The 20,104-nt window shown below is 49.1% G+C and overlaps 1 protein-coding gene across 2 annotated transcripts; it reads right to left on the bottom strand.

Annotated features, from left to right (window-relative positions):
- Window positions 1–7,164: 7,164 nt before the first annotated feature.
- SRSF4 (serine and arginine rich splicing factor 4) lies at window positions 7,165–19,718 on the bottom strand. 2 transcript variants are annotated; one of them, XM_075173662.1, is made up of 6 exons: window positions 19,528–19,718; window positions 12,782–12,924; window positions 11,787–11,899; window positions 9,813–10,027; window positions 8,843–8,926; window positions 7,165–8,663 (listed from the first exon to the last, which is right to left on the bottom strand). In XM_075173662.1, exons 1-6 carry the CDS (start codon window positions 19,632–19,634, stop codon window positions 7,826–7,828), a joined length of 1,500 nt encoding a protein of 499 aa, XP_075029763.1. In that variant the 5' UTR covers window positions 19,635–19,718; the 3' UTR covers window positions 7,165–7,825. The 2 variants fall into 2 exon arrangements, with proteins under 2 accessions (XP_075029763.1, XP_075029764.1); XM_075173663.1 differs by lacking the exons at window positions 12,782–12,924; window positions 19,528–19,718 and adding an exon at window positions 12,225–12,468.
- Between the last annotated feature and the right edge of the window lie 386 nt (window positions 19,719–20,104).

A 20,104-nucleotide genomic window follows, 5' to 3' on the forward strand; every position in this document is an offset into this window, starting at 1 on the left:
GGACTGGGACGGGGCCGGCACTGGGATGGGACTGGGCACTGGGACAGGCAGGCACTGGGACGGGGATGAACTGGGAGAGGCAGGCACTGGGACAGGGCTGGCACTGGGACAGGGAGGCACTGGGATGGGGATGAACTGAGAGAGGCAGGCGCTGGGATGGCTGGCACTGAGATGGGGATGAACTGGGATGGGACTGGGCACGGGGACAGGCAGACACTGGGATGAGGCTGGCACTGGGATGGGGCTGGCACTGGGATGGGGCTGGCACTGGGACGAGGAGGCACTGGGATGGGGATGAACTGGGAGAGGCAGGCACTGGGATGGCTGGCACTGAGATGGGGATGAACTGGGATGGGACTGGGCACTGGGACAGGCAGGCACTGGGATGAGGCTGGCACTGGAATGGGGCTGGCACTGGGACAGGGAGGTATTGGGACAGGCAGGCACCGGGATGGGGATGAACTGGGATGGGACTGGGCATTGGGACAGGCAGGCACTGGGACGGGGATGAACTGGGACAGGGCTCGGCACTGGGACAGGCAGGCACTGGGACGGGGATGAACTGGGACAGGGCTCGGTACTGGGACAGGGAGGCACTGGGATGGGGATGAACTGGGACAGGGCTGGCACTGGGACAGGGAGGCACTGGGACAGGGTTGGCAGTGGGACACACAATCACTGGGATGGGGATGGACTGGGATGGGGCTGGCAGCGGGTCAGGGAGGCACTGGGATAGGGATGAACTGGGATGGGACTGGCAGTGGGACAGAGAATCACTGGGATGGGGATGAACTGGGATGGGGCTGGCAGCGGGACAGGGAGGCACTGGGATGGGAACTGGGACGGGGCTGGCAGCGGGACAGGGAGGCACTGGGACGGGACTGAACTGGGACGGGGCTGGGCACTGGGACTGGGCAGGCGTGGGGCCGTGGGGGCTCGGGGCAGGCGGGGGTCCGGGGGGGCAGCCCCAGGCCTGGTGCCGGGGCGTTGAGGCGCATTCCCGGGGCTTCGGGGAGCGGAGGTGCCAATCGCTATTGCCGCCGGCATCGGCGGATCGTGACCGCGCCGGCCCGCTGCCGCCCTCGCCGATGATTAGTATCAAATATTTCCCCCTCTTCTCTGCATTTGTTAAACTTGTTTTTCTGAGAATGTTATTGTCCTTTGTATTTGAATTTTGAAACAATAAAAGAACGGGGGGGAGGGTTTTTGAACGACGCTTTGGGGGTTTTTTTGCCATAGTAAGCGAGGAAGGAGCGCGAGCGGGCCCCATGCTGTGACAACTTAAATGGAAAGGGATTTCGGGAAAATAATAAATGGCATTTGAAATGGCTCATTTGAAATACACACCATAATATTCTTCATCCCTCGAGTGAGGCACAGAAAATACCCGTCTTTAAAATTAGTCAGAAAACAAATACATTTCTCACCTCGTCTGTGTCAGCAAGTTCCAGTTACAGCCCCAGTTCTGCAGATGCTCCTGGCCGGTGTTTAAGGACTTGCTGGGTCCAGGGGACGGTGAGGAGCCCGAAGAGTTATAACTAACTAACCGTCTATGTTTATTTAGACTCATATTTTGGTTTTAAGTGCTGTAATTTAACTTTTGTGGAGAGCCCCTTCTTTTGGGGCTTCTCACCCTTTTATCTCGCTGCTTTGACCGATTGTTTCAGGGCAGAGCCCGCCCCGTGCCTGCCCCTCCCTCCTCAGAGCTCACGGACAGGCTGCGTCTCCCCCATTTAGGGTCTCCCCACCCTAAACCAGATTTCAGGACTCTCGGTGCATCTGGGTGGATATCGCCACCCTGAAGCTGGCTTCTCTCTTGTGCTTAATTATTCAGACAGAAATATTGCTTGGAAATATTGCAGAACTATTGCAGACGTTCCACTGATTCTTCCTCTCTGGCCATGCAATATTATTATTATTATTATTATTATTATTATTATTATTATTATTATTATTATTATTATTTCAGATTATTATTTCAGATTATTATTTCAGATTATTATTTTACCATTATTGCACCAGCTTCACAACTGCTGCCCGTTAAGTCCCTGCAGTTTCGCGACCCCGTTGTGCAGCACCGTGATTGCAGCAGCTCCTGGCTGAGAAACACTTAAGTGCCAGCGCCGCTGAGCCGCCTGAGCCGAAGGTTTTGATGCAAAACCTACAGTTTTATGCAAAATTAGCAGGGGAGACTCACTCAGTGACACTCAGACACCCGTGAGACAGAAAAGAACATTAAATTACACAGCAGGCCCCGGCTGAGGCACGCGCCCGTCGCTCCCCGTTGCAGCGCTGGTGGCAGAGGCGCGCTGGGCACGGTGACCTGCGCCGCTGCAGAGACCTGGTGCAATCGCTGCCCTGCCGTGGGAGGGCACTTACGATGCTTCAGCCTAATTATGGGGAATAAGACGCCGCTAAATGTCCTTACCCTGGAAATTCCTGCTCCGACACCCCAGGCCACGCATCTGGTGCAAAGAGGTGCCTGGGCTGAAAATCGTGGTACCCGCCGGGGAGGATGAGCACGTCGCCCTTCCCGAGGTCTTTCCCTACGCCGGGTCATAAAGCAGCGCTCCTGCAAAGGGTCGCAGGGGGAGCGACGATGCCCATCACCCGAGTCAATATTTCCATCCTACAGGTAGGGAAACTGAGGCACGCTCTGTGCAGGCAGCAGGCTGAGGCTTCACATCGTCCCTGCCCCTCCGAGGCACCCGGGATTATGCAGCAAAAGGAGAAGGTGCCATGGAAATGTCCGTGTTCCTATTTTTTCCTGGTTTCCAGACACGCCTCAAATAGTTTCCCTTTTCTCTTGGACCAAACATTGAGCAAGGGTGGAATTAGGAAAGAAAAAAAAGAGAGCAAGAGACTCCCGACGTGCCCTCTTCCAGCGCCCTCCTGCCGGATGCCACCTCCTGCAGCTGCCGAATTCAGACACGAATTTAGCCCAACGCACCCCAAATCCTGGGGAAAGCAGCTCCTCTCCCCGGGGTTACAGCGGGCCGTTTTCTCCCGTGGAGGCCAGCCCTGCGCGAACCGCAGCATCCCCCGAGCTGGGCGTGGGGAGAAAAAAGGCTTTTGGTTTTCGGTGCTGCTGTTTTGCCTTTTTAAAACGCTGATCGCTGGGGTTTTGGGGGTGATGAGCGGAGCTGCCACCCCCGGGGCTCGAGACCTCACGGGGCTTTGCAGCCCGAAGCAGCTCTCTTGGGGCAGGGAAGGGGCAAATGTGCTGGTGGGGTGGCGACGGAGGGAGCAACGCTGCGCTCTCGGGGTGAGACCTGGAGCATCCCGGGCACTGGAGCACCTCAGCCACCAGCGGGGACGTTTTTTTTGGGGGGGGGGGGGGGGGTCCTCAGTCCTGGGAAAGAAGCAGAGATGCTGGGATCACAGCCAAGATGGGGACACAGGGACCAGGAGAGGTCTGAGGACCCCCAGGCCAGCCCACAGAGCCCTCCAGCACCCGCAGGCAGAGAGGCTGAAGGCAACGACCGTCATCACCTCAGCCTCCAACTGGGGATACTGGTCTGTGATGGGGACCACAGCTGTTTCCTTGGAGGACCCCATACCCACGCAGCCCCCGGCCAGACCAGGGCACAAGGAGGCTGCAGGGAACCCACGGGGACACGGCGGCGGCTGGAGTCGCCCACCCCGCAGAGGCAGGAGGTGGAGGAAATAACGCCTTTTATTTTTTTTAATACAAGCCTCTGTACCTCCTGTGAACGGTGGCCACAGCCCCTTTTGTGGGCTAAATCCTGCTTTAAAAGCTGCCTTCACCGCCCGCCTTTACGGCAGAGGCAGAAAGCCCCAGCCGGGACGCGCAGAGGGAGCGGGGTGGGCGCGTTGGAACTTGCTTTGCTCAGCAGCTCAGCGCATTTTGGGACCACTGTCACCTCCCCACCACGTCCACCCCACGGGAGCATCACCAGGTCCCCCCAGAGCAGGACGCATGGGGACACAGCCCCAAAGAAGCCACTTGCTGGTCCTGCTGCCAGCACCGGGACCTTCCTGCAGGAAGCCAGCGGGGTATTTGACACCCAAGGAGGGTTCATAGCCCAGAGCTGGTGCAAGGGTTTAATTTTTCACCTTCCTGATGGTTGCAGCTGATGAAATCTCCTCTTCAGGAAGTCGCTCTCCCCTCCTTGCTCCTACCACATCCTTTCTCAGCGGGTGCCCAGCACGGGCTGTAGCTGCATCACGTGCGTGTGGTGGCACAGCTGGATTCCTGGCTTTGTTTGTAACTTCACGTGAGCCACCGGAGATGTGGCAACCTCAAGCCATCCAAAAAAAGGACTCAGCAGGTTGAGAAAGCAGCTTGCCCTGGGGATGGGGATAATGCTGCTGCTGGGGTTGCTCCATCACTGCATCCCCGCTTAGATCCGGGTGCATTTAGGGGTAAACCAAAGCATGGGAGGGTGCAGAGCCAAATCGTAGCAAGTGCTTAAGCACAGGCTTCATGTCAAGCACGAAAAGAGTCCCAGCCCTTCACTGGGGTTATTCGTGTTCAGCACAAATCCCGCCGGATCACAGCCTCGGAGCAAGGTTTGTTGAGGTAGCAGGAGCCTGGAGTGCAGGGAGACGCCCCTGGGCTTTGCAGAAGACCCTGCCTCTGACAGGTGACCAAATTCTTACTGAAATCAAGAACAACTCTTCCAAATAGGTGCATCTTTAAATACGTCAGTGATTTTGTTATCCCATAGGGATAAGCCAAAGGCTCCTCCTGATACAGAAGCAGAGACTTGGGCAAACAGGCAGAGATCTTGGGCTGCCCAACTATCAAACGCCTTTTTAATCAAAACCTACTTTTCCTACCCCTTGATAATTTGTTTGCAACAATCAATCACCTGCTTTAAAAACGGCAGGAACAAAAGCAGAGAACTCACAATTAATTGTATCAAACCCCCGCGCTAACGCCCCGTTGCGCACACAGAAACCTCCCCGCAGGGCGGGTGCCAGCCCCGGACCTTCAGCATCGCCCAAGGTGCTCACGCACGCGACCCCGAAGGATTTTTGTCTTTCCCATTGCAGGGAACGTCCCTTACTGCACACAATGAAAATTTACAGCTCGGCCAAAAGTTTTCCACGTAGCTCCATCTCCAGAGGTCTGTCTTCAGGTGTTTAGGGGAGAAATGTTTCTCCCAGAGGGCTCACTAAACCCACGCTCACTTCATTAGGAGCGGCCTTGGCAGCCAGGCAGCAAAAGCCAGACTTACTTTTTAAAGTCTTAGCCTAGACTTTATCATTTGCAGATTTTCTTAAAGGTATTTTTCAGCTAATTATCCCCCATTAGCAAACATCTTGCCTAGCCTGCTTTGCTTCTGTACTAAGATTAAGCAGCAAAAGGGATTAGAAATGTTATCATGAGAGCCTAAGATGTTAAAGCACTAAATGTACATAGCTGAAAAAGGCTTTTCCTTCTAAAGAAATTAAATATCACTTCCACAGAGCTTTCCCATGCTGCTGTAGTAAAATGACATTTGATAAAGTCTGAGCCACTCACCAAGCCCTGACCCCTCTTAAACTCTACGGCAACATTTTGTGTTGAAAGCAACTCATGATCTATCGCCCTTTCATCTTTTTAATATGGCAGTACAAGTATCAAAGGATCAAATTATACGGAATTACTTGCACCTATGAAGTTAACATCTAGCTGCGAGAACTGCTGGCGTAAGTATTGTTAGCAGTTTGAAATTTGCTAAAGAAAAAGTTTTTGATAAAGCCATAAATAACCTTTTTTTTTTTTTTCCCCCCAGAACTCACAAAACATGTTTTGCCTTCTATTTTTCAGAACGTTGCTGGCAGGCAGAGCGGGGTGTTGGGGACGTCAGTTCTTCATTCAAAGCCACCCGTGCAACAGAAGAGCTTATGGCAAGTTCAGTTTGAGCAGTTTGCTCACAGCCCAAGTCTAAAATTGGGATATTATTCAGGAACATCTACAAAACTCCTGCTAGAAGCTGCCTGCCTTCCTCCCCCCCACCACGGGGGTGCTGGGGACACGCCAGCAGAGCAGCCCCCCCCAGCGTTTCCAAGCCCAGAGCTCCTCAAAAGCACATCCTGCACTTTCTTCTTCTTTTATAAAGGTTCCCCCCAAGCACAGGAGGAAAAAATCCTGGAAAATATGCTGAGAAGAGACAAGGTGAGGCTCCAGCCCCCGCTCCAAATTGCTCTGGGTGTAACTAGAGAAGCCGGACCAGGAAAGCGAGTGCTAGGGAATTGGGGTTAGGCGGCAGAGCCCTCCTGGGCACCGCGAGTTCAGGGCAGAGGGGGCTCCGTACAGCAGCTCCCTTCCAGGAAAGGGCCATACACAAACTGAACCTTCCGTTCACGATTGGAAAACCCCAAGCTACAATTCCCCCCGCATTTCGGGGGGCATTAAGACAGACACTGCCTGCTTCGCCCAAAGCAAAGGCTGGTTCATGCTATCGAAGTCTGTAACGTCCTCGTCCCGCCTGGGTCGGACTAACACCTTCCTCTTTAGAAAGTCACGGTTCATGATTGAAATCCCAAACTCACCATCAGGGATCATGAAATCAAAGGAGAACCAGAAGTAAGCAGCGGGGCCGCCTTCGCGTTCTCCTGCTGAGCGTGCTAGACTAGAAAAACACCCGTGAAAGCATCCTGCTTCTTTCCCCTTCATTTCCCAACGGCACCGTAAGAAAGGCCAACGCTGTGAAAGAGGGAAGGGTTGCAGTGATGATCTACAGAATAAAGCCGAAAAGCACGCTTTCCGCGCCAGCCACACTTACCTCCAGCATCAGCTGCACAACGCGTCAAATGTTGTGGGACAAACAATGATTTCAGTTGACTTGAGTCTAGCGAGTTAAGTGGGTGAAAAATTTTCTTCCCTGTATTATGGGAGCTGAAGCGCACTACGTTTCATTTATTCAGACAGTGGAAAACAGGCTTGTCACCTTCATTATCGCTCCTGGTTCATTTTCCTATATTCTTCTCTTTATTGCAATGTTAAAGCTCCAAACAACACAATAAGTGATTCCAGAGAAACGAGTTATTTTAACTGGATTGTGTTCGAGTGTCGTGACTACATTTAATATTAAGTGCCTTTCTAAACCAAGAACCCGTTCTCTGTGTGTAACTCTTCTGCAAATTCAAGCTTACATCAATCGACATAAAACAGTGACAATCACAACACAACTTCACGGAACCACCACCAAATGTCATCAAGCAAAAATAGTCTTTATTCAAATTTCATGGAAACAGGAATCACTGTACTTTGCAAGACAGGGAAAAATAAAATAAAAAAATTTAATATAAAACAAGGATATTGTCACAATACCAGAATATGGAACTATACTTCTTTTCCCTATGGATTACTGCAAGTACCTCTTTTTTTTTTTTTGCCTTTTGACTGTGCTATTCACAACTTTGTAAGTCCAAAAAATATGAAACAAAAGTAGTATGAAACTTAAGACTTAGCACTTCCACTAAATGGCATACATCAAAGGGCATCAATTCAAGGGCAAAGACTGTTGAAGCCGTCATACCTACCTATGGGTCATCACTGCAATCTCAGAAACCCACCAAGGTGCAGTGCTCATTCTCCGCAAGGCTCTTCCGAGAAAACAGGGCACTTTTGGTGCTCTAGGAAGAGTTATATTTAAAGAGAACCTCTCTATAGGATAGAAAATGAGCTGAAGAGCCTTGCACCGGCGAGCGTTGCAGGGAGGGAGCACTGCCGTTAACAATGAGAGACATACCGTCGGGGTTGTTAAAAATATACAGCATCGACATGTTTTCTACTTCAATCACTGGCGCTACAACTACTAAACATGTACAAAAGACTTTTCCAACCATTCCAAGTGTGGTTGCAGCAAGGTTAGGATCTGGAGCGAGACCTTGACCGTGATCGGGAGTGTGACCTAGAGGCAGACCTAGACCTAGACTTGGACCGGGACCTAGGCTTTGAAACAGATTTAGACCTGGAACGAGAATCTGATTTGACATTTGGTTTGGACTTGGAAATCGACTTAGACCTGGAACGAGAATCGGATTTGACATTTGGTTTGGACTTGGAAATCGACCTAGACCTGGAGCGAGACACCCGACGTGCGGCTGCATCCTCACCCTCACCTTTTGCCTCCTTTTTGTCAGAATCTGATTTTAGATGCTCCTTTTCTTTGGAGGCTGACCTGGACCGCTCGTGGCTGTCCTTCCTTTTCTTCTTGCTACTTGATTTGCTGTCTCGCTTGCTGCGCCTCTTGCTTTTCTCACTCTTGCTGCGGCTCCTGCTTCTACTTCTGCTGTCATCCCTGCTTCTCTTCCTACTTTTCCTTTTATCCTTACTGTGGCTCCTGCTCCTACTCTCATCCCTGCTCTTGCTCCTGCTTCTGGCCTTGCTAATGCTCTTCTCCCTGTCTTTGCTTCTACTCTTCTCCTTGCTCCGACTCCTCATGCTCTCCCTCGCCTCTCCCCTGTCCTTACTCCCACTCCTGCTCCTGCTCTTTTCCTTGCTGCGGCTCCTGCTCTTTGCTTTCTCATCACTGTTATGGAGAGTGCCCTCAGATTTATCTTTACTTTTGTTTCGGGATTTCTCTGCACTCCTGCTGCGGCTCCTACTTTTATCCTCTTTACTTGGAGTCCTGCTTTTCTCTTTTTGGCCTCTGCTACGGCTCTTGCTTCGACTACGGCTCTTGCTTCTGGAACGGGACACAGACCTGAAAGCGCAAAGGCAACAGACAGCTCCACTTTAGTGCGGCTTGGATTGGACTAGCACTTAAATGCCGTGCATAATACAGTAGGGAAAAGAAAAACAAACAGTGTTCCTACTGCAAATTTAGGATGATGCTTCTCATTTAAGTGGGTAGCCCCCATTTCTTCCAACACAAAGACGTACCTGGATCTTGATCTACTCTTGGAGCGACTACTACTGGCACTGCGGCTCCTGCTCTTATGGGAATGTCTGCTTCGAGAGCGAGACCTGGAACAAAATCAATCAGCTTAACGTTAGCACGTGCCCACGGAGAGCTTGTGATCCCCTCGTCCCCTGTGGGTAAAACCCCATAGTATTAAAGCACCTTTCAAGCAGCCGAATGGTGGGAGCGTTACACAACAAGTTACAGAGCACCCTTCTCCCCACTGCTCATCCCCTGCTGCCATATCTGGAAGGGAGCAGGGTTGCTAACCTGGAAGAAAATATGCAACCTTATTTAAGATAAGGAAGCGAGAATCACTTTCCCAATCAAGTCAGAGTTTGAATACAGTGGGACGCTAGGATAAAGCTTTGACGTCAGGCTTTGATGTCATAAGCAAGCTGCTCTATGAACAGTAGAAGTTTGCCTGAGTTTTCTTGCGACAAGTTCTACCGCAGAATGGAAAGGGGAAAATACTTGGTGTTGCGTGCTGAAGCAGTTCTCTCGATCATACAACGAAAGCAGCGCATCTCTAAGAAACGGGGAACGGGTGGGGGTTTCCAAGCTGAGAAAGAACTGTTAGTCCTGCTGCTTATAGCGGAACACAACGTTCAGAGCCGAAGTGTTAAAAGCACCTTCTGTTTCATTCTGTATGCACAGCTCCACCTGCCACGCAGCCTTCTCCCGCAAGACAGCAAGGGCTATGGACTTGATGTAGGTGGGGAAGAACAGTAGCACGCTGTCGGATGTTTAGCTGGCAGATACACGCGTTCACCAAGGAAGACACCTCTGAAAAAAGGCCTCGTTTCCCTTGGTTACTTGCAGGTAACTAATACATTCTCAAAAACTGGATTTATTGAGAAGTCTGAACACTTCCAAGGCGTTTTGGAACCTGCTGTATATTCATGTAATTGCAGCTAGATTCAGCCTGAGCTGCATTTTAAAGAGACATACCTTGAATGGCTTCGGCTTCTGGAGTAAGAGCGGCGCCGTCTCGATCCAGGTCTGTCTTCCACTAATCTAATCTTTCTGCCATTTACTTCTGTCCCGTCCAGCTTTTCAAGGGCTCTTTTCATGTCAGAATAGGATTTGAACTCAATCACACCTTCATTTTTCCTTCCTTTGTGTGCATCTGCATATGTCACTTCCCCTGCCTGACGCATATAATCCTAGAGGAAGAGGACAGAATAACCATTGCCTCGAATCCAGAGTCAGGCTTCCAGGCTGACCCTGTTCATTTCAGCGATGCTCACTTGGCCTCTTCTATTCACACGGATGTCAGCAAGGGTTTTAACCAGACGGCATTTGCAGTGCTAACGCCAAGGTTTCTGAGCAAGCCAAGTAACACGCTATGATTTCACAGGGTTTGTGTGATTAGAACGAAGGTGGTGTTGATAGTTTTGAGCCAAATGATAATTTAAGGTCTCCCATCTCGAGTCTAATATCAGATATGCTCTGGACTATGATAAATTTCAAATTACAAAAGCGATTAAAGAAATAAAATGTTTGCTCTCTAAATCATGTTTTCAAAGGTAACTTGGGAAAGGTGATAAACTTAAAGGTCGAGTATGAAGAGGCAAGAAGACTACAGGCCAGCAGACTTCCCTTTGTCCTCCACCGAGGGAGCATATCTCGTTCTGCTGGAAGAAACCCCCACACAAGTAAAAGCTCAATTCATTTCCCCACTTCATGCTTCCTGGCTTCTCTGTTTCAATTACTGAACACCCCTGTCTATCAGGGAGGGCCATTCTGCCCTGCTCGGAGCAAGCCGTCAGGCAGGGCCATCTTTCAGCCGCTGCGGAACGGAAAGGGGGCTCAGAACTCCGGTTCAATCTGTTTTCAACCCAGCTACTCCCATCTTAAGTACGCTGAAATGAAAGCTATTCAAAAAAAAGCAATGCATCCACTAGAGGATTAATCATGCCATGCTCTACTTACAATTTTTAATACCAGAAGCAAAGACAAGCTATTGATGGTGTGAAGCATTAACAACAAAAGACATTTGAAGAATCTCAGTACGTACCTGAACTAGTGTTACATATTCAATTACAGACCAGTTTCTACTACGTCAAAGTTTGTTTAGAACAAATTTTACACATCCTTAAAAGAGAACCATAAAAGAAAGCGTTCCTGTAAGAACAAGTGTTTTTAACCATTGCTGCTGTGTTTGAGAAGGAAACACTATCTTTTTGCACCTACTATTGAAATTCTGCTCCCTGTCCTGCGCCCCATCCGTGATGCAGGTAATCACGAGTCAACACTTCACCTCCAGCGTACTCGGAGGTACTGCGGGCTACAGAGTGTTACCCAGCACTGCCACTGCTGACAATCACCTTCCACTCCTTTGGACTTAAGAAAATATTAGCTTTGGACAGAGATTTTGCATGATTGCTCGTTCTGGAAGCATCCTTTGCCTGAAACTCTCTTTAAAACAGCTTTACACAGTGTGGAAATTCTTAACAGAGACTGTGGAAGAACGATGCTATAATTTCCAAATAGCTCTAGCACCTTACAAGTCGATGAGTAAAATCCAAAGTGACAAGGGCAAACTCCTCCATCTCTAGTGAATCCTACCACTGGCATGATTAAAGTCTGTTTTGACAGGGCTTAAAGATAAGCTAACACACATCTGTACGTGATGTTGTGTTAAGGAAAAAAGTTATTCTCCCACTGTCTAGTGACACCAAGTCTGCAGATGCAACTCCCAACGTTGCATTAATGATTTCATATACGCAAGTACACTTCCATATTGACTTAATGCGTGTATTACTTCCAAAATCTACTTGTATGCATACGAGCACACAGACTTATTAACAAGTTGGAGTCAAGAGTACAGGTGTACACCATTTTTCCTTGCTGAAACGGAAGCTAACTTTTTTACCCTTTGTGCTCTTTAATAGAGAGAGGGTAAAGAAAGGGGCCCCATACCTTAAGATCTTGCCAACTGCAGCGGCTTGACAAATTTTCCACAATCAATCTGTATTCTGTACGGGTAGGAGGACCGTACTTATCTCTTCCGCTTCTTCTATAACCATATCCACCTTTAGGAGGTGACAAGCAGACAGCAGTACTTCAACTAGGGAAATGGAGCGCTCGCTCTACAGCCCGGACGAAAACTGTTCTGCCCCGTATGATCGCAAATACATTAAAAATTCACCCACCCGCTAGTCTAAATTCAATCCCCCTTGTATAAAATGTTACAAAGATCCAAAGCATTAAAAAAAAAAAAATCTACTACAAGCACATAATTAAAACGATGCACATAATTATAATTACGCTACAATTAACATGCAATTAAAATTAAGCTGTTTTTAAAACAGTTTGAAAGAAGAAACCGAATTAAGCCAGTTTACTAATGTTACTTACATTGCTTAAAGGTTTTCTGAATATCTGACATGAATAAAGCTTTTCAGGCACCTATTTCAGATTAATCTCATCTCTCTCTAACCCTTGGGGTCCTCACCACCCAGGTCTAATGGGAAAAGGTTGCGGTCGTCACATGGCTTCCTTTTTTGGTCAGCCAAGGGCCACAAAGGTCAAAGAGCCACTCATGGAAAGGTAACCCAAGGTCAGCAAATGGAACGGGCAGTCATCTTAGCCTCAAAGGACTCTTTTAATTAAAACATTGAGGTCTTTGTTAAATCTATGTTAAACATCACATTGCAAATAAACCATTCAAATAGTTAAACGAAATGATAATAATAAAAATGGTACAAGAAACTGTGTTTATTCATTTATCAATTAAAATAGTTTAATACAGCAAACAAGTTAATAAATATTCAGATCAACAGTTACATTTACAGTTACAGAACACTATTCACAACTTCATATAATTTTCTTTTAAAATTACTTTTTTAAAAAAAAAGAGCAAAAAATATTTTATTTAAAGTAAGTCACAGATACAAATGCATGTTAGTGCTTACTGCGTCCAGAACCGTAACTGCTGTCACGACGTGGGCCTCTGGCATGCTCAACGATCACTCTCTCCCCACAAAGATCTTTACCATTTAGCTCATAAACAGCATCATCTGCATCTCGCAGATCATCAAACTCAACAAAGCCGTACCTAGAGAGAGGGAGAGAAAAAGAATCACTCGGCAGGAACTGAACGCGAGGTATCTGTGCTCAAAACCAACTCATATCCCGCAGCAGGTTTCTGCGGAGCCCGAAGAGGTGCCTCTCCGCGTGCCGTCCCTTAGACGAGCTTCGGCCGCAACCTCCCGAAGGGTTCAAGGCCCTGAGCGCTGCCCCCACAAACCCACTAAATACGGTGCTATGCTGCTTTATTCAATAAATTTGCTCAACAGCAGCGCGGCTGAAATGGCATTTGACAGATATTGCAGTATATATGTTCCACAGATTAGGATTTATCCTGATTTTTGAAGAGCCCCGGGTTCATTCCTGGTTCTGTTAGGAAGCTACCTTAATTCCTACACCTCAAATGGAAATATGCGTTCATCTCGTAAACACAAGCAGTCTGCACACCCTGCATGAAGGTCCAACAAGAATTAACATACGAAGGCGGGTTAGGAAAAGGGATTTTGTTTTAGTCAGACTCAGTTTACTCGACTGTGGACAGTACTGATGGTTTGGGTAAGCAAAGCAACATGCTCATGCAACAGGACAGGTCTCCCACCCGCTGAGATACTTGAGCTTCCCATGTACTTTTCAGAAAGTGTTTTATGCCCGCTCTATTTCCAATATCCTAGCATTTAAGAGAGCATGGTGAGTCCAAACCTTGTTGAGGGGCTTGAGAAAACGCAGCAACAGTAACCAGGGACAAATTCCCTGGGCAAACGAAGAGTCCACCTGCGGCCAGGAGGCCTTGTGAGCGCAGCCCAGGGCGCAGGTCCGGAGACAAGCCAAGTTTTGTGTTTGCAAACATCTGCTGCACTCAGGCACTGAGCCTCGCTCAGGCCTTGGAAGTCTCGGGCAGATCAACCGCAAGAGGAAGGATACAAATCGAAAAAATACATAATGCTTAATTTCAACATTCAAATGAACATTGTGGCATCGGTTTCCTATTACCGAAAATGAACACAATCCAGAGACAAAAGCTTGCAGACCACTGCTGGCCTGAAAAGTTCAAGCCAGTGTTTTCAGTTTAATCTTCAGCGGTGCCACAGGCAGCAGTGCCAACGTCAGGCTGCTGCAAGTGCCCAATCCCTGTTGGCTAGAGACCCCAAAAGACCGAGCGTAGGGTTTTTAAATAATTTCTTACAGCTGGTGCTCAGGGACAAGCCAGTGACTTGCTTATGGTTGCAGAACAAACTCACAGCAGCACTGTAGCAAAACTCGAGCCTGCCAATTCCTAACCTGACAAGAGTTAAACACCTATTTAAAAACCAACATCGTGTAGATGCCCGTTATCCCAACGGGTCAGGGGAAGAGGACAAAAAGCATCAGAGTGCTGTTTATCGCAGTCCAGAGTCTACCTGCAGTTGAAATCACTTCTCCTTCAGTTACCTGCCCAGACCAGATCCAGGCTCCAGAGTCCCCCAGGCAATAGCCGAGGATGCTGCAGCCCTGGGCACAACCGGGAGCCTCTTTTCGGCTGCCACCTCTCCGGCTGCTGTGGGCAAACACATAATCCTGAACTCAGGTCTTAGCAAGGCATAGGGGGAAATTTTTTTGTGAGTGCTGGTGTTTTAAATAATCCAGAAGAACAAACCCCTGATGCAAAAATGCTGGCCTCCTCTTTGAGGTCACTTCATTTTTAAGCTTTCTCAGTAGCCCCCAAACCATGGCTACAGCTTTGCTGTGCAATGGCACCTCTATTAACGAAATACTTCAGAATGACTCCAAACACCACGAATAAGGTGGCTGCTTTAGCATGCCAGTGCTGTAGTTTTGTGGAAGAAACAAGCGTGATTGATTTATCACAATTGAAACAATCAGAGTCATTATAAAACCATTCAAATTGCTACTTTCTTCCCTTCAATTCCAAAAAACAGAGCAAGCGAGCTCCAACATTTAAACGAGATCTCACCCTAAAAGCAATTACTCACAAGGTGAAGCGCCTGGTACGCACCAGCACTTTCAAGACAATAAATGCACAGACATTTGAAGCCAGAATAAGGGAGGAATATCTGAATTCGATCAGACCACAGCATTGAACTTGTTCTTCCCAGAAGTTGCTTGGGGGGCACTCGGTCACCCGTATCGCACACCAGACAAAGCGCAGCACCTCCAGCAGGTCTTTCTTTAAGGCAAACAAGCAAGCTCATACTAAAAATCATTGCCCACATCACTCAAATGAAAGTAATACTGATCCACCTGTTAAATATGTATAATATTGCACCGTATGATCTAAAATCATGAATAAAACACCTTCAGAAGCAGTTTTACACCACAGAAAGCCACAACTGCTGACACAGCCTTAACTACAGCAATCTGAACCTGCTGTGATATGACAGCAGTGCAAGTAAATCTTCTTTTAAATGTCTACTGTTACTACTTCATATGTGGCATAAAACTACTTACTAAAAATGTCAATGCAATTTACTTCAGCTAATGTGAAGCTACACCATTTTCTGTTCATGTATCAAAAAAGGAAAAAGCTACAGGACTATGTCCTTATCCCAAGCAATTCCAATAGACTGAACTTCCTAAAAGGTGGGGTTTTTTGTTTTTTAAATCCAAAGTGAAAGGAAAAATGTGATTTTCTAAAATTGCTTAATGCCTGAAATAAAAGGCAGACCCTCATCTTTCTCCTCCTTTCAGCTGCTCCCCTACCCGCATCGCTTTCGAAGCCCGCTGGATCCTCCCAGCCGGCGCTGCACCCCCTCTCCACGCCAGCCCACCAGGACCAGCACGAAGCCCACCTCTACGGCGTTCCCCAGGTGCCAATTTTTTCCCACTACTCATGAATGGCTGGTGCTGGAGACGTGGTGGAGCCCAAAAGCACGAGTCCCATGTGCCGAGAGGAACCTCAAAGCTGCTGTCCCTGCCCTTTGCCAACACAGGCTAGAAGTCCATGAAGTTTAGAGGGGCAGCAATCCATCGGAGCTCGACCTGCGGCTGCAGGGTCGATTCAGCAGCTGCTTTGCAGGTTCCCAACAAAACGGGACCTGCTCAACTCTCGCCCCGCTCTCCTCTCAATGAATCAAGTTGATGGTTTGGCAGCTTTCTGAATTTCATATGACAATTGCTTCGCATGGACAGATGTGCTCAAAATGAGCTCACTGCACCTCACCGCTCCTCCACCGTCTCTGGGTGGGCGAGGTGGGGGCAAGCAGGCATCGACACGAGCAGCCACAGAGGAGGAAACACATGGAAAACTGACTCCTGCCTTCAGCTTCGTTTGGAATAAAGAATGCAATGCGTCCAGCCCTAAAAAACGCTCCTGAAAGTTAACTTGTAGGCGGCTCGCGATCCATTCAGGCTGCTCGCTCGGGCCGTACGCTCGCCCGCGCCGTAGCCAGGAAGGGGAAGGGCAGAGACGCAGGCAGCACTGCCCGCCACGTCCAGGCTACAGCCAGGGGCTGGGCGTTATCAAGGAAAAGCATCTGCAGGTCGCTTGAAACAAAACACTCATTTAAATTGAGTCACTGAAGTTACAACCTCAAAAGATATTTGAATTTCAATACTTAAACTACTTAAATGTAAGATTTGGTAGTGATTCTTTTACGTTTCTGCACTAGTGACAAACATTGCTGAGAATCTCTGGTCTTCTAGCGCAACTGAACACCTTAAAGCAAAAAGAAATTCAAATCTCACCTTATTCACCCTAATATTAGCAAAGGAAAAAAAAAAAATCCACAAATTCACTGGAATTAAAAACCAATTCATTAGCACGTCACCTTCCCATCATCTAGGTATACTGGGTATCATTATGTTGTACACCAATTTGATTTTTTTTTTAATACCAATTGCTCTAATTGAATTTAACAGGCATTAAATATTTTGGTGGGGATGGTGCAGGGAAATCAAATCACTTCTCTTTGGGCAACAAATACAGATTTTGAACCTAGCTAGATGAAAGAATTGAAATTTGAAGCTTTTAGTTTTGATCTGCGTTCCTCAATCCATTGGTGAAGTTACATCCCTCTGTCTTGCAGATATTTTTGAGGATGAAGCCGTGAATTCTCGAAAGCTGGTCAGGGTGATGCAGGGCAGGTAAGTACACAGGTAGAACTATTTTTTAAACTAGCGAGAGATTGCAAATTGGTTTCCCCATCAATGAAAGCTTGCAGCTCTTAAGAGTTATTACAGCTTTTTTAGAAGATAAAAGAGCAGGCTGAAAAGTCCAATTTTCTGGTCGTGTAATACATACGCTACTGCCACGCACAGCTCCGGTTGTCAATGCAGTTCTGAGTAGGAAAAAAGAATATGAAAACTTTGAGCATACAATTAGAAATTGCAACTTGGAACGGAGAATGCTACAGAAACCGGATTTTTATTTTCCCATCCTTCTCTCAGGTAAACATTGCTTTAAGCCGTTGAATTGCAAGCTTAAATTACAATTAGCAGCAAGTGAGAGCCAGCTAAGCTTTTAGGACTTCGCTGTATCACATTGCAGTTTCATCCTCTTGCTCAAGCATTTCAGCTTAACTGCTAAAATACCGAATGGCTAATCTCCTGCTGGCTGAGCACCGAAAATAGCCCACAAATTTCCAGAAGAAACTGAAAGAATCTCTCAAGTCAAACACCGTGCAGTAATTTTTAATCATTCGCTAAGCACTACTAAAAATAAGTCGTGGAGAAAGGACCAGAGGGCGAACAAAGCAAACTGCAGAGTACCCCAGCAAAAGCGCAGCACAAGGCTATCCCAAGTACAGAGACACAAAATCTGATAGCGCAAGTAAATGTTTTGTCAAACTGGCATTTAACTACAAACCAACAGCAGCCTGCTGAAAGAACTTCAGAATATACAACTAAAAAAGGAATTAAATTGTTGAGTTAATCCCAGAAACACAGACTGAGCTCTATCTAACCCACAGCTGAAGCAACCCGCTACAGAAGCGGCAAACAGCAAGGTGAATGACAACTCAATCTTAAGTTTCCCGTACTCCTTCCGTTATCTGCAGCTTTTGAACTCTGTCTCCCCCAAGTGAAGTTACAAAAATGACTTTAGCTCTGGAATAAAGTGTATCGCATACAGAGCACCCGAATTTTAGATACAGGCAGGCTGTGCCCTCCTCCCCTCTATATTACCGTTCATATTTAAGATGCCACAAGTTTGGGCCATTCAAGCACACCCGTGAGTCGACTCCTGCACCCACACCACCTCCCCGCAGACGATTTCTAAATTCCAAGCTGGGATCGTAGGGCTGGTCCTTGGTAGACATTTTTCAATAAAGCAAGAAGACAAATCCGTTAGCCATGTAACTTGGGAGTTCTACATCTGCCAAGAAAGTCTGGGTTTTTTTTTTCCAACATCTGTCTATGAAACAGAAATATTTCATTTGGAGGCTATAAACAGCAACAGGAAAACTGCCCCCCCCCCCCAAAAAAAAAAAAAACGACTTTCAAGGATACGCAGTGGGACTGGAAAACAGAGTGCTCAAATATTTCAGGTATGGGCAGTCTTCAACGTCACCTGAAGCTGTGTTGGTGAAAACACTGACACGTGCACACTTGTTTTTTTTAATAATGGCTTTTATTCATCTTATAAACCTGTTGTATGTCCACCTACCAGTACAACCAGTGTTTAAACTTAATTAAGCTTTTTTTTTTTTTAAATGCTCAAGGACTAACTTTTACAAGAGATTCCTCACCTCGACCTTAAAGCAAAAATAATAATTGGCTCTCCTGGCTAATAACAATAAAATCCATATTCCACTCAGTCTTCCTAAGCAAGACTTCAAGTTGGGTTTCTTATAAAAAGTAAAGACGCCAACACTCATGAAGCTGGCGGCTTTAACTGTTGGGGGGTAAAAAAAAAAAAAAAAACCAAACCAAAACGAAAACCACCAAAAATAGCAATTTGTTTTCTCTTGAAAAAATCCACACTTGAATGTCTTGGGCAAGTGCTGGTGGAGCAGGATCCAGACCCTCTAGGTGCAGGAAGGGGTCGGTTGCTGGAACAGCACACAGGTAAGAACACAGAGGGTACGTTAGGGGCTTCGGCGGGGCTCTGGGGGGGCAGGACACCCCCCGGCTGGTGCCGCCGCGCACCTCCCACCCCGGGGTGCGGCAGCCTGGGGGCTCCGAGAACAGGCCTCTGCTGCCGCAGCGGTGCCTGCAAGGGGGGGGTGTCTCTGCCCCCCCAAAGGGGTTTTGGGGGGTGGGTGTTGCCCTGGGGTGCGGCCTGGCTCACCCTTGGGTGCCCATCCTGGGGCGTGGAGGGGCCTGGGGGCGCAGGGGAACCCCTCAGGGGACACCCCCTCCCCACAGAGGGGTGCAGGACACAGGTGACCTGCCCCCCCCCCTCCCGCCTAGCCCCCCAATAACTGCAGCAGGGCCCCAGGCGTCCTGCCCCCCCCCCGTTGCCATGGGAACCCAGGCGTCCTGCCCCCCTCCTGCCACAGAGGCCCAGGCGTCCTGCCCCCCCCGTTGCCATGGGAACCCAGGCGTTTCCCCCCCCCCGCCATCTCCCCCCCTCGGGGACCCAGGCGTCCTGCCCCCCCTCCTCCGGGGGACCCAGGCGTCCTGCCCGCCCCTTACGGCCGCCGCCCGGGGCCGGGCCGCTCCGCCGGCAGGAGGGACCGTGCCGGGCCGCGCTCACCCGTTCTTGAGATCCACCTCCAGGATCTTGCCGTAGCCCTTGAAGAACCGCTCCACGTCCCGCTCCCGCGCCTGGTAGCTGAGGCGGCCGATGTAAACCCGCGGCATCGCGCCCGGCGGGGCCGGGGAGGGGGGGAAGGGGGGGGGGGGCGGCCCGCGGGGGCGGGGCTGCACCGGCGGCGGAGCGCGCGCGCCAAGGGCGGGGCGAGGCGGCGGCGCAACGTCACGGCGCCGCGCGGGGAGAGGAGGGGAAGCGATAAGGGGGAATACGTCACGGGAGGCCACGCCTCTCTCTCCGCCTCTCGGCCTGGCCTCGCGGCTCTTAAAGGGGCCACGTCGCTGTCGCCCTCTATGTGACAGCGGGCTGGTGGGCCCCACCTTCCCCATGTGCGGGGCAGGGATGGGGGCCCCCTTCCCGCACGGACAGGACGTGTCGGTCCCCCCTTCCCCCAGATGCAGCGCACTGGTGGGGGTCCCGCATGTGTCGGGGGGCTTGTGGAGTCCCCACTTGCCCGATATGCAGGGCGTGGGTGGGGGCCTCTTTCCCCATGGATCTGGGGGCTTATGGGGTCCCCCCT

The sequence above is a fragment of the Calonectris borealis genome, chromosome 25, assembly GCF_964195595.1.
Source record: "Calonectris borealis chromosome 25, bCalBor7.hap1.2, whole genome shotgun sequence".
Lineage (NCBI taxonomy): Eukaryota > Metazoa > Chordata > Aves > Procellariiformes > Procellariidae > Calonectris > Calonectris borealis.

Bases quoted from the DNA above. Each gene is read 5' to 3' on its own strand.
- SRSF4 (XM_075173662.1), bottom strand. From the start codon at position 19,634: ATGCCGCGGGTTTACATCGGCCGCCTCAGCTACCAGGCGCGGGAGCGG. The intron at 12,925-19,527 runs GTGAGCGCGGCC...CCCTCTCTCTAG, and splicing joins GAGGTGGATCTCAAGAACGG to GTACGGCTTTGTTGAGTTTG. The intron at 8,927-9,812 runs GTATGTCTCTTT...ATTTTGTTCCAG, and splicing joins AGAAGCCGAAGCCATTCAAG to GTCTCGCTCTCGAAGCAGAC.